The following is a 26,544-nucleotide window of genomic DNA, read 5'->3' as shown; positions in this document are numbered from 1 at the left end:
AACATAGATGTCTCCACATCTCAGACAAATCTTCACACTGGAATCATGTGTTCTGCCAGTAAATGATCAAAAAACCCACCCACTGCTTCCAAAGCCCAAGGATTACCTAGGGTAATCTCCATCCTGTGCTTCTGAATAAAGGTGTTTGGATGTCTTAAGTTCAGAATGAGTCTGCAGACTATTCTTTTTCTTCACAAGGAAAGAATTGGCCTGAATCACCTTCTTTTTGCCTTTAAGCATTCTGGTTGATGGCTCTCAGCCCACTCAACATTTGTTTCCTTCCTAAGCAGGGCATATCCCTGAAAAGGATGGGGTTGGGCAGAGAACTGCAAGGTGGAAAACAGAATAACCTCTATATAATGCTTGTGACCTATCTGCTATAAGGGATTCCCACGAGGTGAAACATGACAAAACTTTTGTTTGCCCAAAGGAAAGGCAAAAGTGGAAAAATATGAGTTTAAGTCAAGCTTTCTAGATATTCCTCTGAAAAAAATTATAACACAGAGGAAAAAAAAAAAACCTGGCTTAGCATCACAAGCAGTTTTTTATTTCCTACTATAAACTATGGACAGATGCAATCTGATACTACATGTTAACAGAAAAGGACAAGAAAGCTTGAGAAAGTGAAGCTCTTATCAACAGTTATTCCTAGGATATATATATTTAGATCATGTTAACACACTGCTAATAGGAATGTAAAGCTCAAAACTTGGAAGCAAACAAACAATGCTTGACTATGAAATTTAGATGCTAAGAGATAACAGACGAAGGTAAAGAACTTGATTCACACGCAAAATCTGATTACTGCCAGTAGTCAAGTTCTTTTGGCAAAAGATGCAGAGGATTAGACAGAATTCATTGGAAATCAGATTAAATAAAAACAACAGACATTTGAATCCACAACTCATATCATATAGCCGTGATCATGCCTATTTACTGTCCAAGAAAAACGTAAGAGCAACCGAAGTCAAGTCAGCTTAACAGAACTGAGAGAAGAAAGGTGATATTTGAAAAGCATTTCAGTTATTTAAATGCATAAGGATCTCTCTCTACACACTATCTGAAAAAGATTCAAAGAATAAATGCACAGTAAAGAAAATTATTATTAAGCTTTTATAAAGAAGAAATAGTTGGACAACAAAATAAGAGATTCACCAAAAAAAAACATTATGCAAACCAATAAAGACAAAAACTTCAATAGTATGGATTTTGGAATGCTAGAGCTAGAGGAGGCCTCAAAGTCCAACAACATGAAAACCAAACGGTTAAATTGAAATAAACAGACATGAATGGTGCATGAAGAAATATAATGCAATTATTCATATACTACATCAGTATATGCATCAGTAAGCACCTGCTAAAGACATAAAAGAAATATGTGGAAAACCAGCTAAGTATCTGATGAGAAGCATGCTATATAAGCAAGTCCCTCTTGAAAGACAAACTATATTCACAGGTGAACATGAGGAAATTCAATGCAAAGTTAAGCAGTTAAAAATGCTTCCAGAATAGATGAGAAAACATCTGAGCAGGATGCCATCAGAGCTTAGGAATGGGGATGACAAAACACAACGCGACACAAGATGACTAGCTAAATGCCAGTTGTTTCAATCCTTAAGTAAGGACATGCAGTCATTCCAACTAACTAGAAATTTAAGCTTATTGACAGCACCAGGAAAATTCAAGTGGAGAGAAAACCAATAAATTAACATAGCTATAAGGGCTAACAGCAGGTTCAACTAAAATGATATTAAAATTCTACCGATTAATGGAACAGATTCACTGACTAGTAAAGACATTCGATTCAGTTCAAAGGGAAGTTTGTATGAAGTGAGAACATACGTAGCATTCCAGATAAGACAATGTAAATCATGAATTATCCAAACTTTTTTTTATAACGAAGTATTGGGGGGGAGAGAGAGAACATGAAATAAGGTAATTGATTCTGTCAAAATTTAGCATAAAGAAACACGTTAGTTTTCATCTTCACCTTCCACTGGAACAGCAGTGATGCTTAAGGACACAAATAAAGAGGCAAGCTCCTTTGCTTATGAATGTGACACTACCAAACTAGTAGACTGTTCTGAAAAAATCATGATACTGCAGATGTAAAGTAGAATAATTTTAAGTCAAAATTGGAGAACAGCAGAATATAAAATTAAAGTATTGAGGATGAAACAACTGACTATGATAAATTAATACACAATTCAAGCCTGAATACCAAACAACTAACAGTTCTTGTGTAGATATTTAAGGGTGGGAGAAATACTAACAGTGTTGCTGTACCACTACTACTATGCAAAGACAGAGTAGAATGAAGGGGAAAATAACAAGGAAAAAACCCCCAACATATGGCCATTTTCCTTTATTGAAAACTAATTAAAAATGCTAATATTATTAAGAGACTGAAAATTACATCAGGCTTATTTTAAGCAAAGATTAAAAACTTCCACAGAACTTTTAAGTACATAATTCTAAAATTACCCCCAATGTCTGAATAAAGACATTGAATACAGAAACTAAATGGCTCTATTAAATCCAAAGTTCCAACATTATGTTTATATATTTCAATAGCAGGAGGACCAGCTATGGAAAAAGTTAGTAAGAGTAGCTATACAGACAAAATGTCAAATATTCTGAAGATGTCTCCTATGTCACTTGTATTTGTTTCACTGCATTTGAGAAGCTATTTTCAGATAAGAAAGACTAGGAGTTATTTTTCTTTTCTTTTTTTCCTGCATAAATCTGACATACCAACTCTGAAACTGACATTCAATTGCCAAGAATCCAAGGTTATGATTTTTCTATGAAGCCTGAATTTAACCCCAAGAATTATTTTCAGAACAACTTCAGGATTCCTAATATTTCTCAGCCACCTCCTCAACCCCAAAATTTCAACGCATAAAAAACCCACTACAGTGTAAGTGCAACACTTAGAAACTCAACATAATTTCTGTCAATGCAATTCCTATTAGTTTAGAATTCATATGTTTAAGAAACTGCTCTCCCAACCCTACTTTCTATGATTCTCTGACATTTGTGTGTTCATGCCATCACTATACTCTAGTCGTAATTCTGCATTTTTTCCTCTCCCATTTTCAGCTTTACACAAATTTCTGAACTGCTGCCATCAGAGTGGAGAAACAAACTGCACTGCTTACAAAAGTCAAGACACAAACAACTGGCAGCAAAATTGAGAAAGACCGAAACAAATGAAGGAGGATTTTTTGAAAAGATAATGTGAGTAGTGACACATGTTCAATAGCCATTCTATTAATCTTAAAGCTGTAAAAGTGAATTTAAAAAAACAAACAAAAACCACGTACACAATCTCTACCCTACCAACCAAATTCTCTCTCCTATATCATGAAGCTCCCACAATGCTTCCCTTGATTTCTCTTTTGCCACAGATGCAATACAAAATAAATTACTTCCAGTAGTAAGGTCAAACAAATGCTTGAAGGAAAATGCTCTGAAAAATCTGGATTCTTGGCATTAGAGATATTTTTAGATCTGGTGTTAGTTTCTGACATGCTTTCAGCAGTATTTCAATACAGAGTGGTGCTATACATGTTGTAATGTTTAAAAATAGATCTTGGAGAGCATCCAAGTTTCTTATTAGTAAACCTTATTGCAGTTACAGTGGTTCTACTTAACACTTCCTCAAAAACATCTATCAGAACCATCTGTTCTATCTATCCCAATTACTTAAGTTTATATCATTACTGATCATGTAATAAATTAGAATTCTGTGTAATCTTAAATGTTTACAGATCTAGACATGGCACTTGTTGCTGCTCTAGATAGAACAGTCTGTGACAGTTGAGGGTGAAGTCAACACAGCAGTGCTAAATGTTTTAAGGAAAGAAAACCCAAAACAACAAATCAAAACACAACATACAGTACTTCTGGGTGTATTACCAATTTTTACAAAGCATTATTTTTTAAACTTCAGCACATCTGAATCACATTTTCAAGTTCATATACTGACAAATATGTGACCCTTACCTTTTTAACTTCACCTAGAAAATTTTGGGAACGGAATCTATTTCACTGACATTTCAGCAATACTTACCATTTAGCTAACACTACTATGGCCCAACTTGTCCCAAAATTGAGTACACAGAAATAAAAGACAAATGGAAGAAACTCATAGCAAATATATCTGTATAATACTGGAAAGACATTTCAGTACATGAAACAATTAAGAAACTGAGCAGAAACCTGGCTATGAATTCATAAGGAGCTTGGTAGCTTATCCCTTCACATTTTTACTTAATAAAAAGCGTAACAGACCAAAATATATTTTACTCTTTCTCCTATTTTGGCCACATAAATCATCACCTGTAATTCAGGAAAATTTTGTATCAGAAAATATATGAAATGTCAGCTATAATAAACTGCATGCTCTCAATCACCTCAAAGTGCTCACCTACAATAAAGAAGCATTTATACAAAGAAACTTCAGTTATATTTTTACCTCATTTCATTACTTGTAGAGCAGATCATGCCCTCTAGTGGAAAGATAAAAAAGCCTTGTGCAAAAATTGTTTTAACTGAAATAAACTTTCAACATTGCCAGCTTCTTTGTATTTGTCCTATGCTTCTTATGTAATGGGCCTAATTTTCATAATCCAGAATGTTTCTTCACTGATAAGGGCAGCAAACGAGCATTATCTTGTTAAATATGTTGGCCAGTTCTCCTTTTCCTCCCACATATTAGCTTTCTTATAAAAAGAAACATGGAACCTCTTTATTCATTCACCTACACCTATTTTTTTTTAATACATTTAATTCTTGCTTATACAAATATTTTATGACAACTGTGATTTAGTCCCCTATTTAAATCAAAGGAATAAATGTTGAGAGCAATACTAAGGAGATGTTAGTGTATCTTATCGTTTTCTTTTTAAAGAATTTGCTGCCCACCATTTACAGTTCAAAATTATTTTAATAATTTTTAAATTACCTTAACAAAATCTCTATCAGTTTTCTCCTTCCATTCTTCTCCAAATACAGCAGAAAATGATCCTAAAGCTTTAAGCATAAAAAGCAGAATTCAGTAAAATAATCAGCATTTACTTTTTACTAATGCATAAATAAATAAGATTCAACAACACTATAGACTCTTCCAGTGTTTCCTTTTCATAAAAAAAAATCCTGCATAAACCAAATGAAATTTCCATAATAATTCAATTAACTCCTATGTCACTTTTATAGTTTAAATTGGGAATAAGTTTTCCATAGAGAATGGATTATTGTGAACCGCTTAAAACACACATGGAAAACATTTTCATAACTCTTTTCCAGGAGATGAATGCTCAATTTTCAACTTCACATCAGCAACTGTTTCATATGTGCACTGTGTAAGCTGTAAACAACACTTCAGTTATTAAACAAATTCCCACTAATATTCTCTAAAAAAAGTAACATTAGCAGTGAGATTTTGACAGCTCTCAATCTAACATCAATATTTAACCAGAAAACATAGTGGATGTTCTTGGGTGTTTGGCGAAGCCACTACTACAAACTTTCCAATCATCGCTCCTTGAAAGCAGCAAAGACTCAGTCAATCTGACTCAAAGACTGAGTCAATCCAAGAAAAAAAGAGTCTTGCAAACATTCTGTAATGAAATAATGACATGTTTAAGTTACACTCAAAACATTCTGGTTCATAATATTTCATTGTTCTGACCCAAATGCTACAAGTCTCAATCTCAAAACTGCATCAGCTTTCAACTGACAGAACCCAAACAGAGGCTCATCCACTACTCCAAATTCCAGACAGTATATACCACCAAATACCAGGGGCTGCCCTATAACTTGCAATATAACTATCATCTCAAACGTGAAGGAAGAAAAAAACCCAACAACTGTAGATATATTTTTCTTCTTACCTAGAAACACTACATTAAAAATACTAAGAATGATAAAACCTTAATTATAGATAAGCCAAATCTAAACCCCACATTAAACGCAGTTAATCAGCTATCATTTATTTACACCCAAAATTATCATGACAGTATTTTCATATGATCTTATTTACAGATTTAATCCCCAAACCTGACAGATTTACTTTCATTGTTGATAATATATAAAAGCATGTAAGTAATTCAAATTGAAGCTTCATGCTGCAAAACTAAGTAAACACACACACTTCTTGTCTTTCCCCAGTTTGTCCCAATTAGTCCTCCTAATGCTGCTGGGATGCTTCCTGAATTTATCCAGAAGAGGTAATTGGGCAAGATAAAAAAAAAAACAAAAACAGAAAAACCCCAAAGTTTTCCTCAGGGAATGAAAAGAGCAAGCCCATTACCTGCTCATTATTACTGCTGGCTTTACCTCAAATGTTTTTCAGTGTAAGAAACACTAATACAGACCAGCTATGGAAGAAGCCTGTGCTCAAAGCTCAAGTGAAGAACTTGAGACAACACTGTCTACCTGGAGTCACTAACGTGCAGTACTAAGTTTCACTTTAGCTTTCTTTCAGATGTTTTTATCTGAAAATTCTTGTGACTGGGATAGATGCAGACACTAAATGACCAAGATCTAACCATATCTGAAGGGCATGGGTTACAAAACAAGCACATGAAAGAGAAGTTGGAGAACGCTAATGCGATACTGGGGGAAGGGACAAGCTGCAAACCATTATGCAAAAATGCTGATGATTAAAAAACTCCAACAAACAGTATACAATGTCTAACACTGATTTTTCCCCAGAATTTTAAAACAGAGTCTCTGGAATACCATACTACGTGCTTACACATGCAAAGTAGCTTTATACTCAAACAGATATGATCATCTGTACAAGCACACAAATAAATGAGCTTTTTCAGCGAAGTGTAAGTGATTTCTTATGGTGGCAGTTTCTGAAATTCAGGTTTTTGGGGGGGGGGTGTGTTCAATTAAAAATATCAGCCCGTAAGGCCAGTAAACAGCTCCTCCTCACTAGCATGAGGCAGGAGCTATGGCTGTTATGATTTTAGGATGGTTAACTTACTTCTTTTCCCCTTGACAGAGAGACAAACAAGCAATTAACAAGGAACAATCTGGCATGGAGGTCACAAGGAACAAGTCAGGAGAATTTCTTTTACATACTGAAGTATTTTTATGAAAAAGGCTCTTTTTAAAATTTTTGTAATTCTGAAACTCAGATTTAAATTCGTATCCCTCCAGTTTTTTATTCTGAATTTCACTCCAGCTGAATGCCCAGTGAGTATCAGCATAAAAAGCTTTGTGGGTCTTTGTTTTCAGACTGCCCTTTTTAATTTTTAAATTTGTGACTGCTATGAGAAGATAATTGTGAAAAGTAAGCATGGCCCTACGAATTCAGAAGAAGGCAGTAATACACTACACGCAGATGGAAATCCAATGCTGTAAATTTAGGCATCTTGAACAATTCAACTCTATCACTGAAAAACTACTTGTAACACTTCACTGAACTATTCAACATCACTGTATTAAATTATCTAACGTACAAGGTAATTGTTATGCCTGACAAAAGCTGTGGGGCAAGGCAAAAAGAAAAACTACATTTAAGTGCAATACAGTGCAATAAATCATAAACATTTTCATTATTAACGGTCGTGAAAGATGCTACAAGTACTGACTCTCTGATGCAAAAATGTTGTCATATACTTACTGTCATCAAACACCCCAGCGTTTGCAAGCAGTAAAGTGATGATCTTAGGGTCCTTTTCCAGCTGCATAACATGCTTGCTTTCATTTGAAAGAAGAGTACACACATTAATTGCAAAGTCCACTTCATTTGGTAGTCCAGATAACAGTGAAAGCACCAATTTATTATAGTCATTTGGTGAGTTTAAGTCCATAGAGAGCCCATAGCTTTGACGAAGGTAATCTAAGTAAGAAAAAAAAAAAATGTTTTCACAGCTAAATTAATTTTCAGAGAACACATTAAGCAATACTATTTATGAATTAGAAGTAACTTTTAAAGGTTTATTAATAAGCTACTGTGGGTTTTTAACAAGGTTTTACAGAATTCCTTTTTTTTTTTCCCATTAGTGTTTGGTTGAAATGGTGAACACATTCCACTTAGCTGTATGCCTTTCCAGTTGGGTATTAATTCCTTCATCACCTCCAGAATGCAGTACTACTGTATGTTCTCTCAAAGAAAAGCTCTGAAGATGCAAACTTTAATTCAAACTGAATAGAACCGCAATACAGTTTGGAGTCACCTTCTATTCAACAAGTTACAGATCCACTTCACAGAGTCCTGCTTCTGATTTGTTCATTGGTTCAAGATTCATACTTTGGTCTCTAAATTACTGTGGTTTTGATTCTGGCTCCTAATACACGTGGCCTTTCTCTTCAGATTTTAAAGCTTAAGTAATCACATGCTAAATTCAGGTATTGGGCTCTGTAGAGAAATGACGGATGTGACAGAAAAAACAACCTTCAGATTTTCAAGGTATGTTTTTTCTAGACAAGGAACTGCTCAGCCCTGATAATTAGAAAGAAACATTTGTAAAGAAGAGAAATACCTTATGGATTTTCGTATTTATTTTGTTGTGGTTCCAGAGGAAAAGGTCTTTTGAGTGTATTCTATGAATAACCTGAGTGGCCTACAGATGTAATGGTTTCAATAATGTTATAAATTTAGCTACACACTATCTCTGTAGCCTGTCAAAATACACACATACACACACACACACATACATACATGGAAAAAATAGCACTTTTTTCCTCAAAAATTTACCTGACACACTGTGTTGCTGGTAGTTATAGGAAGTTGGAATTGCACCAATAGGAAGTTGTGGCTTTGGATTGCCTGGTTGTACCTCATCATCCTCCTCCCCAAAATGATGGACTTTTTCATACTTTTCTAGATAACTGGAATTAAAAAAAAAAAACAAAACAAACTTTTTGAATATATATTGTACAACTGAATCCTTCATCCCTCAAGATCTGAACAGTCAAAGGAAAATAAAAACCATACAAACATGTAGAGTTACTGGGAACAGTCCTCAAAGTGGTATAAAACTCAGAACATGGGTCAGACTCACAACTAGGTGATACAGGAAATATAGGTATGTGGAATTAATGGATTTAGATATTAAATTTCTTCACATTTTTCAACAACAGTCACTAGCTAAACTGCAATCTGTTGAGCCATCTTGTGACTAAGTCCATTTTCCCCAAATCATCTTTTGCTACCCAAGATAACTCCATAGGTGAAAGCATCATAAAAATTACTGTGTTCAGGTTACCAATATACAAACTGGGGTCAAGTGCAGAACGATACTCATTTCTTTTTGCCTTACCCAAAGAGAAACTGTATACCAAATCCTAGCAACTACACACAAGGAAGAGAAGTCAGGGATACTGAGGGCAGTAATTCAGGACCAGAAGTTCTGAGCCATGGCTACAGTTAATGACTACTCAACTACTACCTTAAGAAAAAACAAGCTGATATACTGTACACAGAATGGACTGCAAGTACAGAAGTGATATATACCAAAAGTAAACTGTCAGCTTAGTAAATTATCTCAATTAATTTAGCATTAAAACTGGTACCTTTCAGAACCTTCCATACTGTAATACATAAAGTCAGCATAAAAGGCCCACTACTATAGGCTTAACTTCACACCGATACCCAGTTGCAAAACCTGTCATGAAATTTCGTCAGATCGCAAACCTGCCTAAATTTACAAGGTTTCATTGTGCTGGAAACTGACAATATCGAGTCAACTAAATCATAATGCAATATTGCATAATCAGGAAATAATTTAAAAGCTTTATCTTCCTCGTTGTATATGCTAAAAATACTTAATATATGAGGAAAAAATCCAAGCTTTTGGTATATTTTCTTTGTTGGCAGACATTCAAGTCATTAAATTATAATTAATCAGAAAGATCTTAAGAAAACAGTGTTTTCATTGACCTCTGGGGAATACTTTAGATGCACTCTATTAGTAGTTATTTCATGAAGTGAGGTATCAGTGACACAGCCATACCTTTAAAAGATCAGCACATACATTTTGGTTAAGAAAATAAATAAATAAAATAAAAACAAACAAAAAACCCCCACAGTAGTAATAAGGCATATTACAGTGTACTGTATCACATGCAACTATGGTTCGTGTCTAAATAGTGTTCAGGATATTCAAAGTACTATATATGTTACTTGCATGTGAACCACTGATACAGTCCCCTCCTTAATACATAGACTCTTGAGTGAGTTAAGAAGTCAGCAAAAATCTTCCCTGCACTATCGTTTGCTTTTAGACCTTTTTAACAGACTAAAAATTACATTTAAATATGATTGGCTTTTATCTTTAAACTCAAAGTCCTCGCTTATATAAATTAGCTTCCAACTTAAAATCTGTAGAAAAGTAAAAACCTATAGAACTGTTTTAACTTTTTAAAACTCACAGCTCAACACTCTCCATCCACGTTTTTAGACCTAAATCCTACTTTCTCTCTTCCACTACACTTTCTTTACTCTTTCATCCCACCTATTTCCTTTACCTTATATCTTATATCCAAAATCAGAACCAAATATAATCTGTAGCTTCTATATGGAAAAAGGTGATTCTCAGCATATTAGCAAAGACATTACTCCAAGGTGGGAAATAAAACAGTGCACCTCCCTTCTAAAGATGTTTTTTGTTTCAATTAAAATGGTTGTTTAGATAGTCTGGCCTAAGTGTTTACATAACTGTTTTATTATTTTATTTCCTTCTTGCATGTTATCAGAGAAGCAATACCATGGTTTTCTTCTGCTTTGTTATCTGCTTTCAGCTATTCAAGCTTTAGTTTTTAAAGAGAAAAACCACATTTCCTTGCAATAGCAATGAATTGTTAAGTACTCCACAAATGAACATCACATCACTGAATACGGCAATCATACACACAGAGAAAGATTACATGCGATAATATCCATTTTCCATATTACCATTTGCTTGAGAACTTCTTGAAAACTGTAGGATAACTTACAAAACACACACAAGTGGGGGTTTTTTTGGTATCTATGTGTGTGCTCACTAGAGAGTATGTCAGAGCTCAATTCAGAACCATGCTCAAGCTCTACATGGGAGATTAATATTAAATATAGTACGGGATTAAGCAATTTAAAAGTAATAGTGAAGAAAGGAATACACACACTGTGGAACATAACTGATAAAAAGATTTTAAAAAGCATGAAGCTATAGTAGCATAACCAAACATTCAACTGTACAGTCGAAAAGAATGTCTGATGAATAATGTACCATGCAATCTTATGTGTCCCATGACTCCATTCTGAAGTGTATCTGTACTGGTTTCTCAAAATAGCTTTGAAGATACTCTAACACAGCTACAAAGCCACGGTTTACTGGAATAAAACACTCATCGACAATTGTGAAAGCTAGAAACCCATGGTTTTAAATCACCTAGAAAGTATTTTATTCTTCTGATGACAGTTATTTAAGGCTCATTGTTTTGAACTACGTACACCTACATACTGAGCAGCATCTCTTCCCTATTCTCGCCATTCTGAACATGAAAATCACTGTAGTGGCTATGAACTGAAAAAAACACCAGTGGCTTATGTATTGTGCCAGGTTAAGTTCCCACCTGCATTCATTAGTGATTAGGATTTTAAGATAAACTCTATAGTGGCTTCTAAAATCCTGAGAAAACACTCAGTCATGCACTATTTGCAAGTCAAACAGTACGTAGGATCACAGTATTTCCAATTTACCCTCGTCCAAAATGACCCATAATAACAATTAAAATATTTTTTGAGTTTTGCTCACTGCAAAAAAGCCTGGTCTTCTATCAGCCACGGGCATTTGTTTGTTGTCTTTCAAGCAGTTCAGTAAGTCACTGAATCTGTGATCAATGTCATCATGGTTTGAATGAATTTGTACTGTAATTGAGGTGACCAATGTTGAAAAGATGTTTCACAAAACTACCAAGTGAAAAGGAAACTTAAAAATCTAGACTTGGATCTTTTCTACCATGCACAAGCAAATGCTTTGCATTGTGCTCCTATGAGATCACCAAAAGCTGTTGAAATTGAGGAAAAAACGTGTTGAAGAAAATATATGACATTCACAAAGTCCTGAACTGTATTAATCAAATCTATGAGTTAAGTCCAATCAATGTGAACAGAATCTACATAAAAGGGTGTTTATGATCAAGACCCAAAGGAATAGCTCAGAGACAGCTTGACCTTCCCTCCATCTGACCATCCCAGTCTCTTGAAGAGTTCATTTCACAAATGAAGAGGATTCTATGTCATCTTTCCACTGTTTTTTCAAACTGAATAGGGGTCAGATGAATACTGAAGTTGATGCAGGACAAACAGTGGGTGCACACAGCTGAGCACAGCAAGAAGATAACGTGCATGGACCTTTTCCACACTGGCAGATGATACATGCTGTAGCTTGTCTAAAGGGACTTCAGGAATGTTGTTACTAGATCTTATTTCCTCATATTTTTGCTGGTCTGAGTCAAAGCTCAAGCTTACCATAAACCACTTTCATTACTGAATACAAGATTTCATAAGAATATTGAATAAGTAAAAATCCCCATATGGAAACATATCTACTAATCAAAATATCATTCGCAAATCTATTATCATCTTTTTTTGTACTTGTCCGTTTTACCAAAACCAAATAACAATTTAAGCATTAAAAATAAACACGAACCCTTATATATCATAAAATAATCCATGTTGTTCTGTACTTCAAGATACAAATACTGAACCTTATGCTTTTTATTAAAGCCATGTCCAGGCAGAGCTGAACAATATGAATATTGTGCTCCTCTGTTAATACCTACTTTATTAAAATGTGTTAGAACAGTTCTGCCAAACACAAAAACTCTGACATTTCAAAATCTGCTTTTCTTCTTCCCCCTCCAAACCCAAACAATTACATTGTTTCCCACTTGGTTTGAGTATGAAATTTTAGGGAGCGGAAAATTTTTATGTATGAATTAAAAGACTACTGCAAATTAAAAGTCGTATTTTTTTTTCAGTATTGACAAATCTCACAAAGTTCTTACAAATGTCTTGTTGAAGATTCCATAGGAAACCAGGATTCATTATCAACCTCAAGTGACGATCCAATTTTTCCCTATGCCAAAGCAAGTACGAACTTCAGTTTCTTAAATTCTGAGGTCTTTTTGTTGTTATTCGATTCCCCAAAATTCCACCTCTTCAATGAACACTCCCTCTTGCCTATCTCACACCAAACTAATTAAGTTTGCTGAGGAGAAAAAACACATGAACAACAAGACAAAGCCCCAACAACCCCAAAGCATCAGTTATAAAAGCTAAAAAAACACCCCACCCCAGAAAGACAAGCAGCAATAAAGAAAACCCCAAACCCACATACAAATAGAAATACTTTCCCCACCTCTTAACACATATTCCCTTTAAAGGTATTGCTAGTTTAGAGGGAGATGTTTTACTATTTCTAATACATCACATTTAACAGCTCTGTAGCACTGAATTTCAGCTATAACAACCAGACCATAACAGACTGCTGCAGTACAATTCCTTTATGCTATGTAAGTACCAACTGTTTACAGACAGCTGTACAGACCTCAATCCTCCAAACCCTCCTTTTCTTTGCTGCAGAGAGAATGCATGACCTGGAGTTTTAACGAGAAGGAGCTTTGTAAATTAGCTTGTAAATGAGCTTTGCTAGTCTTAGATTCTAATCTTACCAGTCTGGCATACAGCTACTATGCAAACAGCAGAATAGTTACTGTAAAAACAGGACTTTCTCTAAAGATACAAGAAATTTAATAATAAATGGAGCTTTTTACTAAAAAAAGTTGTGCAAAAGCTCAAATTATAATCACAATAGGCTAATCTCATGATTCAAAACAACTCAGATCTGTAGCTACAGACTAGAAAAGTACACCTTGATCATGGAAAAAGGGTATTAGGAATTCAGAATGCTTCCTTACTTCAGCAAGGTCACAGGCAGTATGCATCAACACTACAGGCCTCAAGTCTCCTAATCTCATTACAACACCAATTAATTTACAGCCACTACTGCCTTCCAGCTTGGATCACACCAGACAAACAAACATCACCACCACACCAACCAAATCCCCAAAACCCCCACAAAAAACCCTCTGAAACAAACTTAATAGCAACAAAACATCCCCAAAACCAGCACCACACACACACCTGATGAACAGCTAGAACTGCGGTTTATGCAAAGTACTAAAAATTGGGAAAACACCTGGGAAACCAGACACATGAGAAGGTTGGCTATTTTTTGATGGGCAAGTGATTTCAGTGCTTTCTGAAGACTCCTTAAGGATCCTTTGAGTTGGAAATCAAAAGACTGTATCCTTTTGAAAAGCTAATTCACGTATTACACATCTTGTTCCTCTGACAGAACTTCAGTAAGTCATTTCGTTCCACTCAAGTCTGTGAGAAAGTAAGTTCTATGAAGATGAGTAATATTTTTGTCCATTAGAAGTACTTACTTAGATAACAAACCAAGCTTTTATTCAGCCAAGTTACTTTTAGACTTGTTTTCAGACATTTGGGAGAAAATACTAACAAAAGGGAGTCTACACTAGGTACAGCTAGGGGCATATAGGATTTACTACCAACAATAGCCCTGAATGGACTTGCAGTATGCCACAAACTATCAACTAGGGACTCAGGAACATTTCTGGTACCTTTTAAATCTGCTTCTCAGAAAAAAGGAGAATTGGAATAATAATAATAAAAAAAACCCAAAACCAAACAAAGAACAAAAAACCCCAACAAAAAACATCTAGACTTTTAGATCACTATGATGTCCCAGTGAAAATATAGAGTCTACCACAAACTCCCTTAGTATTTGTCAACTTATTTTACATAAGTGTATAAAAGATCAGGAGATTTTGAGGTATTTTTGCTCCCCATATCAGGACACAGTAAATTTGACAAATATATATTAAGCCAGTCCTGACAAAACAGTACAGACATCAATCATTAACTACCACTTCCTTATCTTTGTACTCAGCTGAAAAACAAGCAGGTCCCATTCCTACCAGAGGTCTACCTGATCTTTCTTGAAATTGTCTGCCAGCATTATCAGGAGGGGACTGACAACATGAAATGGCACTCATTCTGCTATCCTGAACACCTTCTATTATGAGAGGACAGTCTTCCTGCTCATTCCCTTGCATCCCCTCCCCCTATTTGCAATCCTATTAACAACATTCTAGACAATCATGAGACAAAATCCTTACTGTAATAAGGATTTCACACTACTCCATCTTGCAGTTTGTGTCAACCTAAGTAAGAGTCATCACATATCATCTCACTGCCCCTAATCCAGCATGACTTTTGCCCTACCTGAAGGACTACGGGATTCTTGGTGCCAATGCTATGCAAACTAGAAAATTTTCAGAATAGTGATCCATGCTTTGGTGAAACAATAAAAGTAACTAAAAAATACTGGAGGTAGCAAAAGAAAAAAGGATAAAAAAATTACCTATTACTGTAAGACTTTGAACTTAAAAAGGCTTCCAACAACACAGAATAGAAGCATAGAATGGTTTGGGTTGCAAGGGACCTTAAAGATCATCTAGTTCCAACCCCCCTGCCATGCACAGGGAAACCTTCCACTAAAGCAGATTGCTCCAAGCGCTGTCCAACCTGGCCTTGAACACTGCCAGGGATGGGGCAGCCACAGCTACTTTGAGCAACCTGTTCCAGTGTCTCAGCACCCTCACAGTAAATAATTTCTTCCTAATATCTTAATCTAAATCTACCCTCTTGTCCTGTCACTACACACCCTTGTAAAAATTTCCTCCCTAATGCATGCAGTACTCATAAATGGCTTACCCAGTTGTACATCAAGTTCTTCACAAGGGACAACTCATGAACTGGTGCAAATCAAAAGCTGCAACCTTTTTGAAAAGACAAAATGTGTATCAGGCAATCCATGGTAGTCCTATACCACTCATCTATGCGTGCTACAGTCACTTGACTATCTGATCCACTCATGAAGCCTAATAGCAGGCTGTATATTTATCACAGAGAAGGCTGTTTCTCAGCAGGGCCCAAGCACTTACAACTTGACTCTCTGCTCGACCGTGGCTTGACTGGTGCCACACTCTGGAATGAAACTCCAGCTTTAGAACTTAAAACTGCTGCTGCAGCAGCCCCAAGTAATGCCTAACCCATTTATACATTTCATAGATGTCCATTTACAAAACCCTTGTCCCAAGGCCTATCCTACCTAGTTCCTGGAAATGCCAAACTCAACAACCTGCTTCAAAAGGCTCTGATCTAACTTTTAGTATATACCAACTATCTGCCTCAAACTTTATTTCTCATCTGAGCGTTTTGCCAGTGTCATCAGCAATCTTTTCAGGGCTTTCTTCCTTGGACCTGAGGGCACCATGAATTCTAATCCAACAGTTACATCCAATTATTGTCAGAACTGATGCTGGCAGCTGAATCCTTCTAAACAATGTTTGTGTTTTTTCCATCTTCATATTGCCTAACACAGAAACTGAATATCCCACACAATGCACCCAGTGAAACACTCCACATATGATTCTCAGCAGTATTTGTTTGATTTCTGGCTTACTGCAACCACCTAGTAAGACAGGCTGACAAATCAAGACTGTATTTGGCCAGCTTGCTAGATGAGTACCACACTCCAACAGCTGGGCTTTTCAAACATCTGGCTGGTGCTTCACTGTGTGGTCACAGAACACTCTCCTGCTGCCTGGGCTGACCTCTTCTTGAATCGGCTCCTGTGTGGCCCCATCAGACCATATGCATCATACCAGAGACTCCACCGCTCCAGCCTACACCCTGACAACATTCTGTCACGCATTAGGAGGCTTGTGAGCAAACTCAGAAGACCCTGTGCAGATTAAACTTAGTCCAAGACCTTTATACAGATCCACATACAAACTACAATTGCATAAACTGGAATTTAAATGTGTTAACAACATTTTGTAACACAGGTTATCTGAGACTCCATGACAGATGGTCAAATTTGTGGTTTGATTGAAATTTGGTTTAAAAATTCTTAACCTACCAAGAAGCCTTTGCAAACAGAAGAAAACCAAATACATGAAGCTCTAAATCTTTGATAAGGCAAGATATATAATTTAAGACAACAAACACACACAATATCCTTAATTCACTGAAAATATGTTCTTACTATCTATGGGAACATCAACAGGAAAGAAACTTAAGATACTATTTTATGCTTTCATACTAATAATGCTCCAATACAGAACGCAAATAATAGAAGCCATATGCTAGCCAACTATCTGTATATGCTGGAGTGCAACTTCAAAAGACGGGTGGCTGCAGGACAACACCACAAGCTTCTGAAGGAACTGCACCACCAGGAACTCCAACATACACTGCACAGTTGAGAACAGGAGAAGAAAACGTATTTTGACAGTCTCCAAGTTAGAGACAAACTCTGTCTTGAAAGAGAGGGTAGGAGGAAAAAGTCCTACAATAAATGGCAAAAGTTTCTCTCGCTTCGAAGATTTGTTAGCCAAAATAGTAGCTGAAAGAAAATTTAGTCCTCCTCCTACTTCTACCTTTAACTTCCCTCTAACCTTTCTTACATCCTGTGGCCAAACCTGGCAGAAGGACTGTATGGGAAGCTCTTTCCACAGCAAAGACAGTGAGCCCAGTTGACAAAGTCTTGACAGTTAAGCAACTAAATTCTGCTCTGCTATGCTCTAACACCAAAATGTATTAACCCCTGTTCTTTTGAAATTAAGATTTTTCACTTACAGACTTGTTTTCATTAATTTTTAAATTTAATTTAAACTGAATCCACTTGTGATCCACAGCTGCAGTACACGTTTATTTTCCAGGACTAACTCTTCTAATTCATTCTCACTGCTTGCCAAAAACAATTCAAAACCAGCATCATCTCTTACTGCTTCAGCAGCTGTTTCAGTAGATCTCAGGGGCTTCGCATCTAGGAATATCTGAGCTGTACCAGTATTAATAGTATTAATTCTCCAGTCTATATCTGGGAATTAACTTTTGAACAAAAGCAATTCCCAGATGTATTCATCTTACTAATATTATAGTAAATCTGTTGCCATCTAGGACACCAGCTCAAGACTGTTAAGTACCACTGCAGTCCAAGTTTAGCTCTTAAAAACATAACACCAGAATCCTCCAGATTTTTGCTATCTGCATAACACGCTCACGGATTCTAGCAAAAAACAGTTTCTCTATTCTGAGACACAATCGACAATACCACTTAGGTTTCCCCACGCTGCCTGAACACAAGAATACCTAAACCACAAAGACGCACTAATACAAATGGTACCACGTACTGGGAATCACAGTGGGCCCAAAGCAAGTCACAGTGTCATACTATCACCCACACTGATCATCTACTTTCAGACAGCCACTGAAATCCCAGATGCCACTACTTTATGAGTGCCTACAACCATTATCAGTATTCCTGTATCCACTGCAGATGTACTGATACAGTAATGATAACACTTTGAACTAGATACAGCTTCCTACATAGCATTAATTATACACAGAGTGTTGTAATACAGAGTCTGCACAGCACATGCATTCCATGCACACTATTTAGGTCACCAAGTGTGAAAGTAAATACTAACATAAAAATCACTTTACATGCATTCTTTCACAAACATATACTAGGACTCAGTGGTGTTCTGACAGCAAAAGATGTATTTATCTAGTAAGTGTATTTATAGAGGAAATATTTTAAATTAAATATATGTATAAATGTACACATAAAAGAATAAGTATGTCTTTAAAAAAACCCCACAAAGTTATTGTTCCTACACAGTGTGATAGATTACAGCATGTTTTAAAGCTGAGGACTTCCATTAAAAATAGTAACTCAGATTTTGCCAAATATTAAGGCCAAAAATCTAAGAGTTGCTCACAAGATTAGGAACAAACAACAGTACATTAAACATATCATGGGCTTTGACCTCCGCAGACAAAACACCCAAAGTATTCCATAAGTATTTTCTGAGACAAACAACTACATATGTAAAGACACTTTAATGCAAAATAACATGTACTCATTTAATGTACATTCAGAAGAGTGAACACAGTAGCTGTTAAATTGGCTAGAAGCCCTACTGACCCTACAAAGCTATATAAGCAACACAGAAATATTTAACCAACTATATGAAGAAAACTATATGTATTATAAATAGGTATAGATTCCTTTGCCCACTACTTCTCATGTTTATCTATTCTGATATTCAAATTAGAGAAATTTTGGAGTTTTTCAGGTAATACAAAAGAAGGCAGAGAAGCCAACAATGTGTATTAGAGCAGAATCACATTCTGTCAGTGCACTGATGACGAGCTGTTCTTACTAAAGACAAAATTCCTATGGCAATTCAGTCTTAGCTCTTCCCCCAAATTCAGAATGCAAACTGGCCATGGACTACCTACAGTTAAGGAGGCAATTCCCTGTTGTCTTTAGTTCACATTTCCATTACCGAGTATGGAAATAAAGAGGACTGATATATGCACAACAAAACTAAGAACCATTCCCTTGTGGGAGAATTAATCTCTTTAGAGAAACTAGACTGGGTTTTGGTGTGTTTTTTTGTTTTGGGTTTTTTTTTGAGAAAACTCTTTACTTTTCTGCCTCCTAGCCATTAAATAAAAGGTATTTACACAATAATAACGTCCTGAAAAGAGTTTATCAAGAATTTCCAGTTCTGCGGGTTTCTCTCAAACCACTATAAATAACACAGATATCTACAATACTACAGATGATAACAGTCACTCTGTCTTGGCTATGCAGAATAAATTTCCTATAAAGGGCTTAATCTAGTGAAATATCATAACATGTGAATGGTGTCACATCACATACATACAGCTACGATTATACGCTCACTAAAAACCACTTTACTAAAGCAGAAACTGTCTCATTTGCAAAGACTTGCATAACTTCTTTTCAACTGCAAATACTTGGCTTGTGTGTTTCTGAAATTTAGAGTATCACACGCTTTTTAGACTGCAGTGAAAACAAAGTACTCTTGGGACTTAAACACTAAAAAAAAATGTAATACCTCATATTTGTGTATTTCATTATAACTATGCCAACAGAAATGCTGCTTATGCATGTTATTCAAACACTCTTAACGCAAAACACATCAGCAGTTTCTAGAATGAGGCTTTGAAGTCCAGACTCCACATGAACAAAATGCTATCTTAATTACTGGGAAATGGTCCTTTCTCCCTGGCCTGTTATTAATCCACACTCTGCTATATTCTGGCACTACTCTGACAAGAAGCACCACTAAGGTTCCCATAGGAAGCCTGAAAATTAGAATGATACAAGAGAACAGTAATTGTAGATTGTAATTGTAGATTTAAATCTCATGAAAACAGCAGCCTAGAAGTAGGTTTTCTAGATTTCATCAATTGCTTCAGCCACATTTTCACAGTATTTCTTTCAGCCTTGCTCACGAGTTACTAAATAAAAGCAAAAAGCACAGAATAAAAAAAAATTCAATTTACTAATTTCTAATGCTTACAGGCTGTTTCTCAAATTTACTGGATCTCCAAGTTTTTATTAAAATACATTGCCATGCCAGTTTTCAGCTCATGTAGCTGTAATTTCATCATTACGTTCTGCACAGAATTGGCAAGTTTAACAGTTGTGCTTTTCTGCCTTCATATTTCAAATCAGTCTTTTCCTGCAATTAAATCTATTTACAATTTTTCTGCTAATATATATTGCACACTTTGACCATATAATCAAAGCAAATGTACTAGTTTACATGTCCCTATTTATGTGGTAAATCAAACAAACACAAAAATTAATTAATTCTTGAACACTTTACCAGATGGATCAAACATTAATGAAAAAGTGAGAATGGAATAAAAAAAAATCTGATTAAGAGACTGTGCTGGGATTCTGCACAATAGAACATAAATTCTTTAAGTTCTACATGGAGAGGAAAAAGCTGCCTTGGGAGTCCTTTATCTCAAGACCTTACCAGAAATTACCTTGTAAGAAAGAATGCAATAATGCAATCTGTCCCTCACAGAACTATTAAACTTAAAAATATCTGTACGTTTTAAATAAGCACAAACATACCAGACTGAAATTAAAACAATGACTAATTTTACATCTTTTCACCATGCAACAACATGTAGTTATAGGGTTTACAGTATCCCAGTGTTTTCCAAGAATGCAGCCAAGTACAAATTTAGAGATGATGATGAAGAGGTAGCACTGATTTAGGTGCCTTAAGTTGTAAAGGCTACATATCCACACTGGCAAAATCAACAGTGCTGTGAGCATTCCCATGCATGGAAATTAACTGTCTTTACTACTAGATTTTAGAAAAGGGCCTTAAACGCTTTCTGTCCAGGCCAATTAGCATTGTTTTCCAGCAATTTAAAGGCACTGTTCAGAAGCTACCCTTGGTCAGGGGATCATTCCCACAGTAAATTTGGATACAGCTATCCCATTTTGGGGCTAAGAATGTGGGCACGAGCCATTTTGTGTCAATTAGCCTCAGGCACACTTAATTCACTAGTACAGATATAGGCAGAGAAAACACTGAATGCTACACAGATGGCCTTTGGCTTAACACTGATTCTGATACAGCACAGGGAAAGCTGAACAAGAGATGAAGTGTCGCTCATTTAGAGAAGATTTAAAATTACCAGCGACATAATAACCAGAAAGAGTTTATAAGCATTTCCTTTTTGCCTTGTATAACTGTCATGTAAAGCCATTAGAACGTATACAGAGATAAAAGAGAGAGAACAAACAGGCACGATTAATACAGATAAAGTCCAAAGATCAGATTTCCTGTTGGGAAATACCCATTTCAGGCCCTGAAGATAATCACTGCAAATTGTTTAAAGGCAGAAGGAAATTTTTAGTATTAGAAGGAAAAGAAACCAAGAACCCTACTTTTATCTAAGACATTACTCAATGAGAATGCTGTTGTGAAATACGTAGTAAACCCACTCAGAGTCTAAGCTTACTTAAAAGCAAGTAGACAGATACTAACGTGTTGAGCATACTGGTAGAGAAATAGTTTTCTATTTTTTGGTCTTGTTATAAAAGACTACAGTAATAATAGCATTCAGTTATTAAGTATCAGAAAAGGCTTGGAGGATACTGAATCTCTGTTGGTGGTCTGGGGTTAAGAGAAGATAAAACCTGATCCTCCATTGTGGACTGACCAGCCTCTTCAAATCCTGTGTAAACCCAGTAAGGCTTATTGTATTGCTATTGTTTTGAATGGAAATAATCTGTGGGAAGAGAATTGCTCTGCAATTAACGTACAGTGTATCTTTTTAAAAGAGAGTAGGTACTTTTTTCCAGTAGACCAGAAGTAGTTCATTATGAAAAGCAAGAAATCCACATTGTATCTTTATTAAGCAACATATAAGAAAGTAAACAAACATTTTCCTAGTTAACTATCTAGATTCCATCCCCCTCCCCATCTTCCTCAGAGCTGCCTTCTACAATGTACATAAATTCTGAATACTACTAAATGCTACCCATTAGGCTGGATGGGGGGGGGTTAGTTAACTTGATCTAGCTAAAGGTGTCCCTGTCCATGGCAGGGGGTGTTGACTAGATGATCTTTAAACTCAAACCACTCTATGATTCTGTATTATTCCAGAATATAATGACTGGGTTTGTTACTTACACTTCCTTCACCCTTCCACTTGGCTATTACAGCACACAGTACCTGGTCAAGACAAACAGGTTTGTAGGAAATACAGCTACAGGCTCACAGTGACATACTGGCACAGAAAACAGACACTTTATATAGGTTTCCAGCATATGATGCTGGTTCTTTCATTTAAGTACCAAGTATTGTGAAACCAGGCCACCCCAGTATCACCTAAGTTCTGACACGTCTGAAGATTCTTCTTTCAGGCCAGTGAAACCTTCTACCATAAATCATTTCTACAAACATTCTCAGAAGTAAATGTCAAACAAAAAATTAAAAACAAGTCTTCAGTATTTTATGCTCACTTGTGACCTCATGCTTTCCAACAGCTGGGGAAAAAAGTAAATCCTTAAGTAGCATAAAAAGCATTAATTCAGCAATAATATCCAACCCTCTGGAAATATCACAATAGAAGGAACAAACCACACACAACACTTTAAGAGCTACCTTAAGGTGATCAGACCTTGCTGTGATTATGGCACCACTACTAGAACTTAACCTGAATAAAACCAGAAGTCCTTTGGATTCTTATCAGGAAAACTTAATAAAAGCTACAGCAGTCGATATTTCAAGCAGCTGCAGCGTGGCATTGCCAGTACTGTCATTTTCATAATGATATGAGCACCTACTGCTCAGGTGCTCATTTCCAGCTCCTGAAATTCAGAAAAGTTACCAATGAAAAGAACTTTCTAGTTCTGCTTTTTGAAAGCTCAGGAATACAGAATTTGAGTCACACTTTCAACTCCTCTAATAAAAATCAAATTCTGAAGAAATTAATTTCCTTTTGCTTCCCCTCTGTTCCAAGGATTAACAACTGTGCCTGACAGAGTAAGAACAGAATGATTCAAAGTGAAAATGCCCAGAAATTGTGATTAAATCAATGCAGGTATTTTAGGTTTTAATTTAAACAAAAACTGTTTCAAGACAACTAAGATCAGGATTTTACATAATATTTGCACACAAAAAACAATGGCCCTTTTTACTGATTTACTGTCATAAAAGATTCTGCTTTTATTTCAGATTATGTAAAGAAACACCATGTAATTTATATTTTACTTTTCTAAAATACCTAACACATGCCAAAGTGCATTCAGATATCTTACAAATTAAGACATGGCACAATATAGACACCCAACTGTTCTCAACATCCCTGAAGACAAAATTTCTAGTGGAAGGAAGGGCTGAACACATTAACTGTGTATTAAAAACCAGTCTCCTTTTCTTTAGTATCTTCTGCAAGTTTCAAAGAAAGAAGTAAACCATGAGTTAAACACCAACCATATTCCACCTTATATAATAACAGGTTCCTCAACAGTCTATTTATATGGCTTCATCATGAAATAATACTACAATTACTTCAATGCAGTAGTATTCTTTCCCTGTTTTCGAGTACATAATCATTTTTTCGAGGACGAGCAGAAGTGGCAGGGAAATAGGCACAATATAAAAATTACTAAGCTCTAAAATGACACTGTTTTGAAACTTAGGTTATCTATTTTGTAATACATGAGGTATACTTGAAGCTGACTAAACCACTTTATAGTATTTTTATTTTTAGAAACATTCAGAAAAACCCAATGAAAGTACTCCCTATAACTAAAACACAATCAAAGAGATGCAGCCCTCAGAATGAAAACTGCTCTGTGTAACACATAAATAGGGTCATCAACAGCATTGATAAAACTCATGGAAGTTGTTGGTCACCTTCAGCAAACTGGTGCTAGCTTATGCCTTTCATTAAATTAGGTCAATCAGTATCATTATTTGAGAGTAGGAAAAGTCTTTAAAAACCAAGGATGGCCTCCCTGTCATAAGGGTCTCCTCACTTATGATGTTCATATTTTACATGGTACAGTGGCATTTATCCTATTTTAGGCAAGTAAGAAATACTGTTTAAGAAACAGAATAGAAATACACTAATCCACTAGGAAGTTTTCTACTTCCTAGGTTGGTGGTTTTAATAATAGTAATAATTTAATATTAATACAAGGAGAATTTCAAATTACTTTCAATAATATACTTTCAAGTTTAACCTACACAACATTAGGATAGAGCTAGTAGTTATATTACTTTTTAAATGCAAGAACTTACTGTTCATCATGAATGCACTTCCATGACGTGTGAGTTTTGAAATGCACAAAACACCCTTTTCTAAACTCAGCCTGCAAGTTTAATAGTAAAATAAACAGAAATCCAAGAGATCCTACTTAACAGTAACCTCAAACCCCATTTTATCAAACTATTTAAACCAGATTTTTAAACTACATTTTTTCTAAAAATAAATCAATCTAAAGCTTAGTTATGAGTTATATTAATCTTCCTTAAAGGTTAAGCTTACTATTACTTATTCAAAAGATACAGATAATAGTAAAGGGCATCACTGAAGTGCGTCATGAAGTTTAATTTTTTTAAATCATACTGAAAACTTTAAGAAAAACCAGCTAGTTTCTGAGTTCACTTAAAGTCTGTACGTCAGAGTATCACACAATTCTTTAAGAGCAGCATTATCCACCTGAAATATAATTGGAATGCTAACACTTTACCTTTTGCACAGGCTTTTTTTTCTTCCCCACTTTCTCTCTAAATAATTTTGGTTTTACTCTATTTTCTTAACATATGCACAGTGAGAATTTAAAAGAAAATGAAAACTTGGTTTTCCTTTTATGATTATGAAGATGGAAAAGGAAAGGTAAGTGAATAAAAGATGTACCAGCCCTAAAACATGTAGTCAGATTGTCAGATGTTCAGAGGTTTGTAAGGAGGCAAAGAAGCGGATGGGTGACAAGTGAAGTTTTCACAAGAACACAAACACTTGGGCATCTGCTTCTCATTGATTTCAGTGCATGTTGATCATGCAGCCCACAGAATCTACTCAAGTGCTAGTGGAAGATGTTGTTTTGCATCACTTTGAAAATAGGGACTCTGACAACAAGGCACAATTCATAACTCATCAACTACACTTCAAACTTCCCTAACTTAACAAATTAATTCTTAACCCAGAACATGTCTAGATAAAATGGATTTTTTTTTAAGGTATGCAGTATATTTCAGGTACCTTTTATTTAACAAAAAGACAAGGAATTTTAATTTTCATCTAAATACAGTCTGATTGAAAACAGGAATAAAAGTTAGTAATTTTTTTTAGTAAATAAGAATTGTTGTTCAATAGTTTCTAATATGAAACATTGCTAAAAACAAAAAAAAAAAAAAAGAGGTGCAGTGTGATTATTACACCACTTAGCTGCTCAAATAACTGCACTCATATGTTATACTCTCCACACTGGAAAAAGAACTACCATGTTCAGGCAGTCATCAGAACAGAAACAGGGGCAACTGCAGAAGCCCCCTACCTCTACTGGCAATCAGCCTACCTAAGTCTCTGTTCCAAGTAACTCCATCTCTGCTTCAGACAAAACTACTCAGGTTAGCTGAACCACTCATTTAAACTGTTTGGCTGATTTTGCCTGCAGAAGAGCAGGAAATGAACTATGCATCTACCTCTGCTACAATTCTGAGTCCAGCAGAAGTTGACAGCAAACAACTGAGAGCAGCACCGCTTTCAACTGCCAACTACTGTTTTATGAAGTTACCTGTCTAACACTGACAGCTGAAGTAAACTGGCTGACATTGTGCTACCACCACCAAGGTATTTACAGAATGAGTCACCAGGTTAGCAGGTTGTAGAGGGTACAGTACCCACCACCTGGTGAAGGGTAAGACCAGCCAAGACAGATTGAACTGTTGATGTCAGATCGCAAAGAAGACTGTCTACACCCTCAGAGTAAAGGTCCTGTAGTTCTAACCTACTACCACAAACAGCAGTTAGATTAATAGTCTATTTTTTTTTCTTCACTAGTTTCAAATCAGTGC

General features: G+C 35.7%; 1 protein-coding gene across 2 annotated transcripts in view; it reads right to left on the bottom strand.

Annotated features, from left to right (window-relative positions):
- Positions 1-26,544, bottom strand: part of ARID2 (AT-rich interaction domain 2) — a 104,678-nt gene that overhangs the window by 36,714 nt on the left and 41,420 nt on the right. For both annotated transcript variants that reach the window (XM_061361197.1, XM_061361196.1), the window contains 3 exons: positions 8,720-8,853; positions 7,643-7,861; positions 4,970-5,037 (listed from right to left, as the gene is read on the bottom strand). In XM_061361197.1, the coding sequence (XP_061217181.1) occupies positions 4,970-5,037; positions 7,643-7,861; positions 8,720-8,853 (421 nt within the window). The remainder of the gene's footprint in view (positions 1-4,969; positions 5,038-7,642; positions 7,862-8,719; positions 8,854-26,544) is intronic.

Source organism: Neopsephotus bourkii, unplaced genomic scaffold (genome assembly GCF_033783945.1).
Source record: "Neopsephotus bourkii isolate Nb327-2 ecotype Australia unplaced genomic scaffold, CSIRO-AGI_Nbou_v1 NB_1053, whole genome shotgun sequence".
NCBI classification, from domain to species: domain Eukaryota; kingdom Metazoa; phylum Chordata; class Aves; order Psittaciformes; family Psittacidae; genus Neopsephotus; species Neopsephotus bourkii.
Note: the sequence above shows the minus strand (reverse complement) of the source record. Positions and strands in the feature narration are given on the sequence as shown.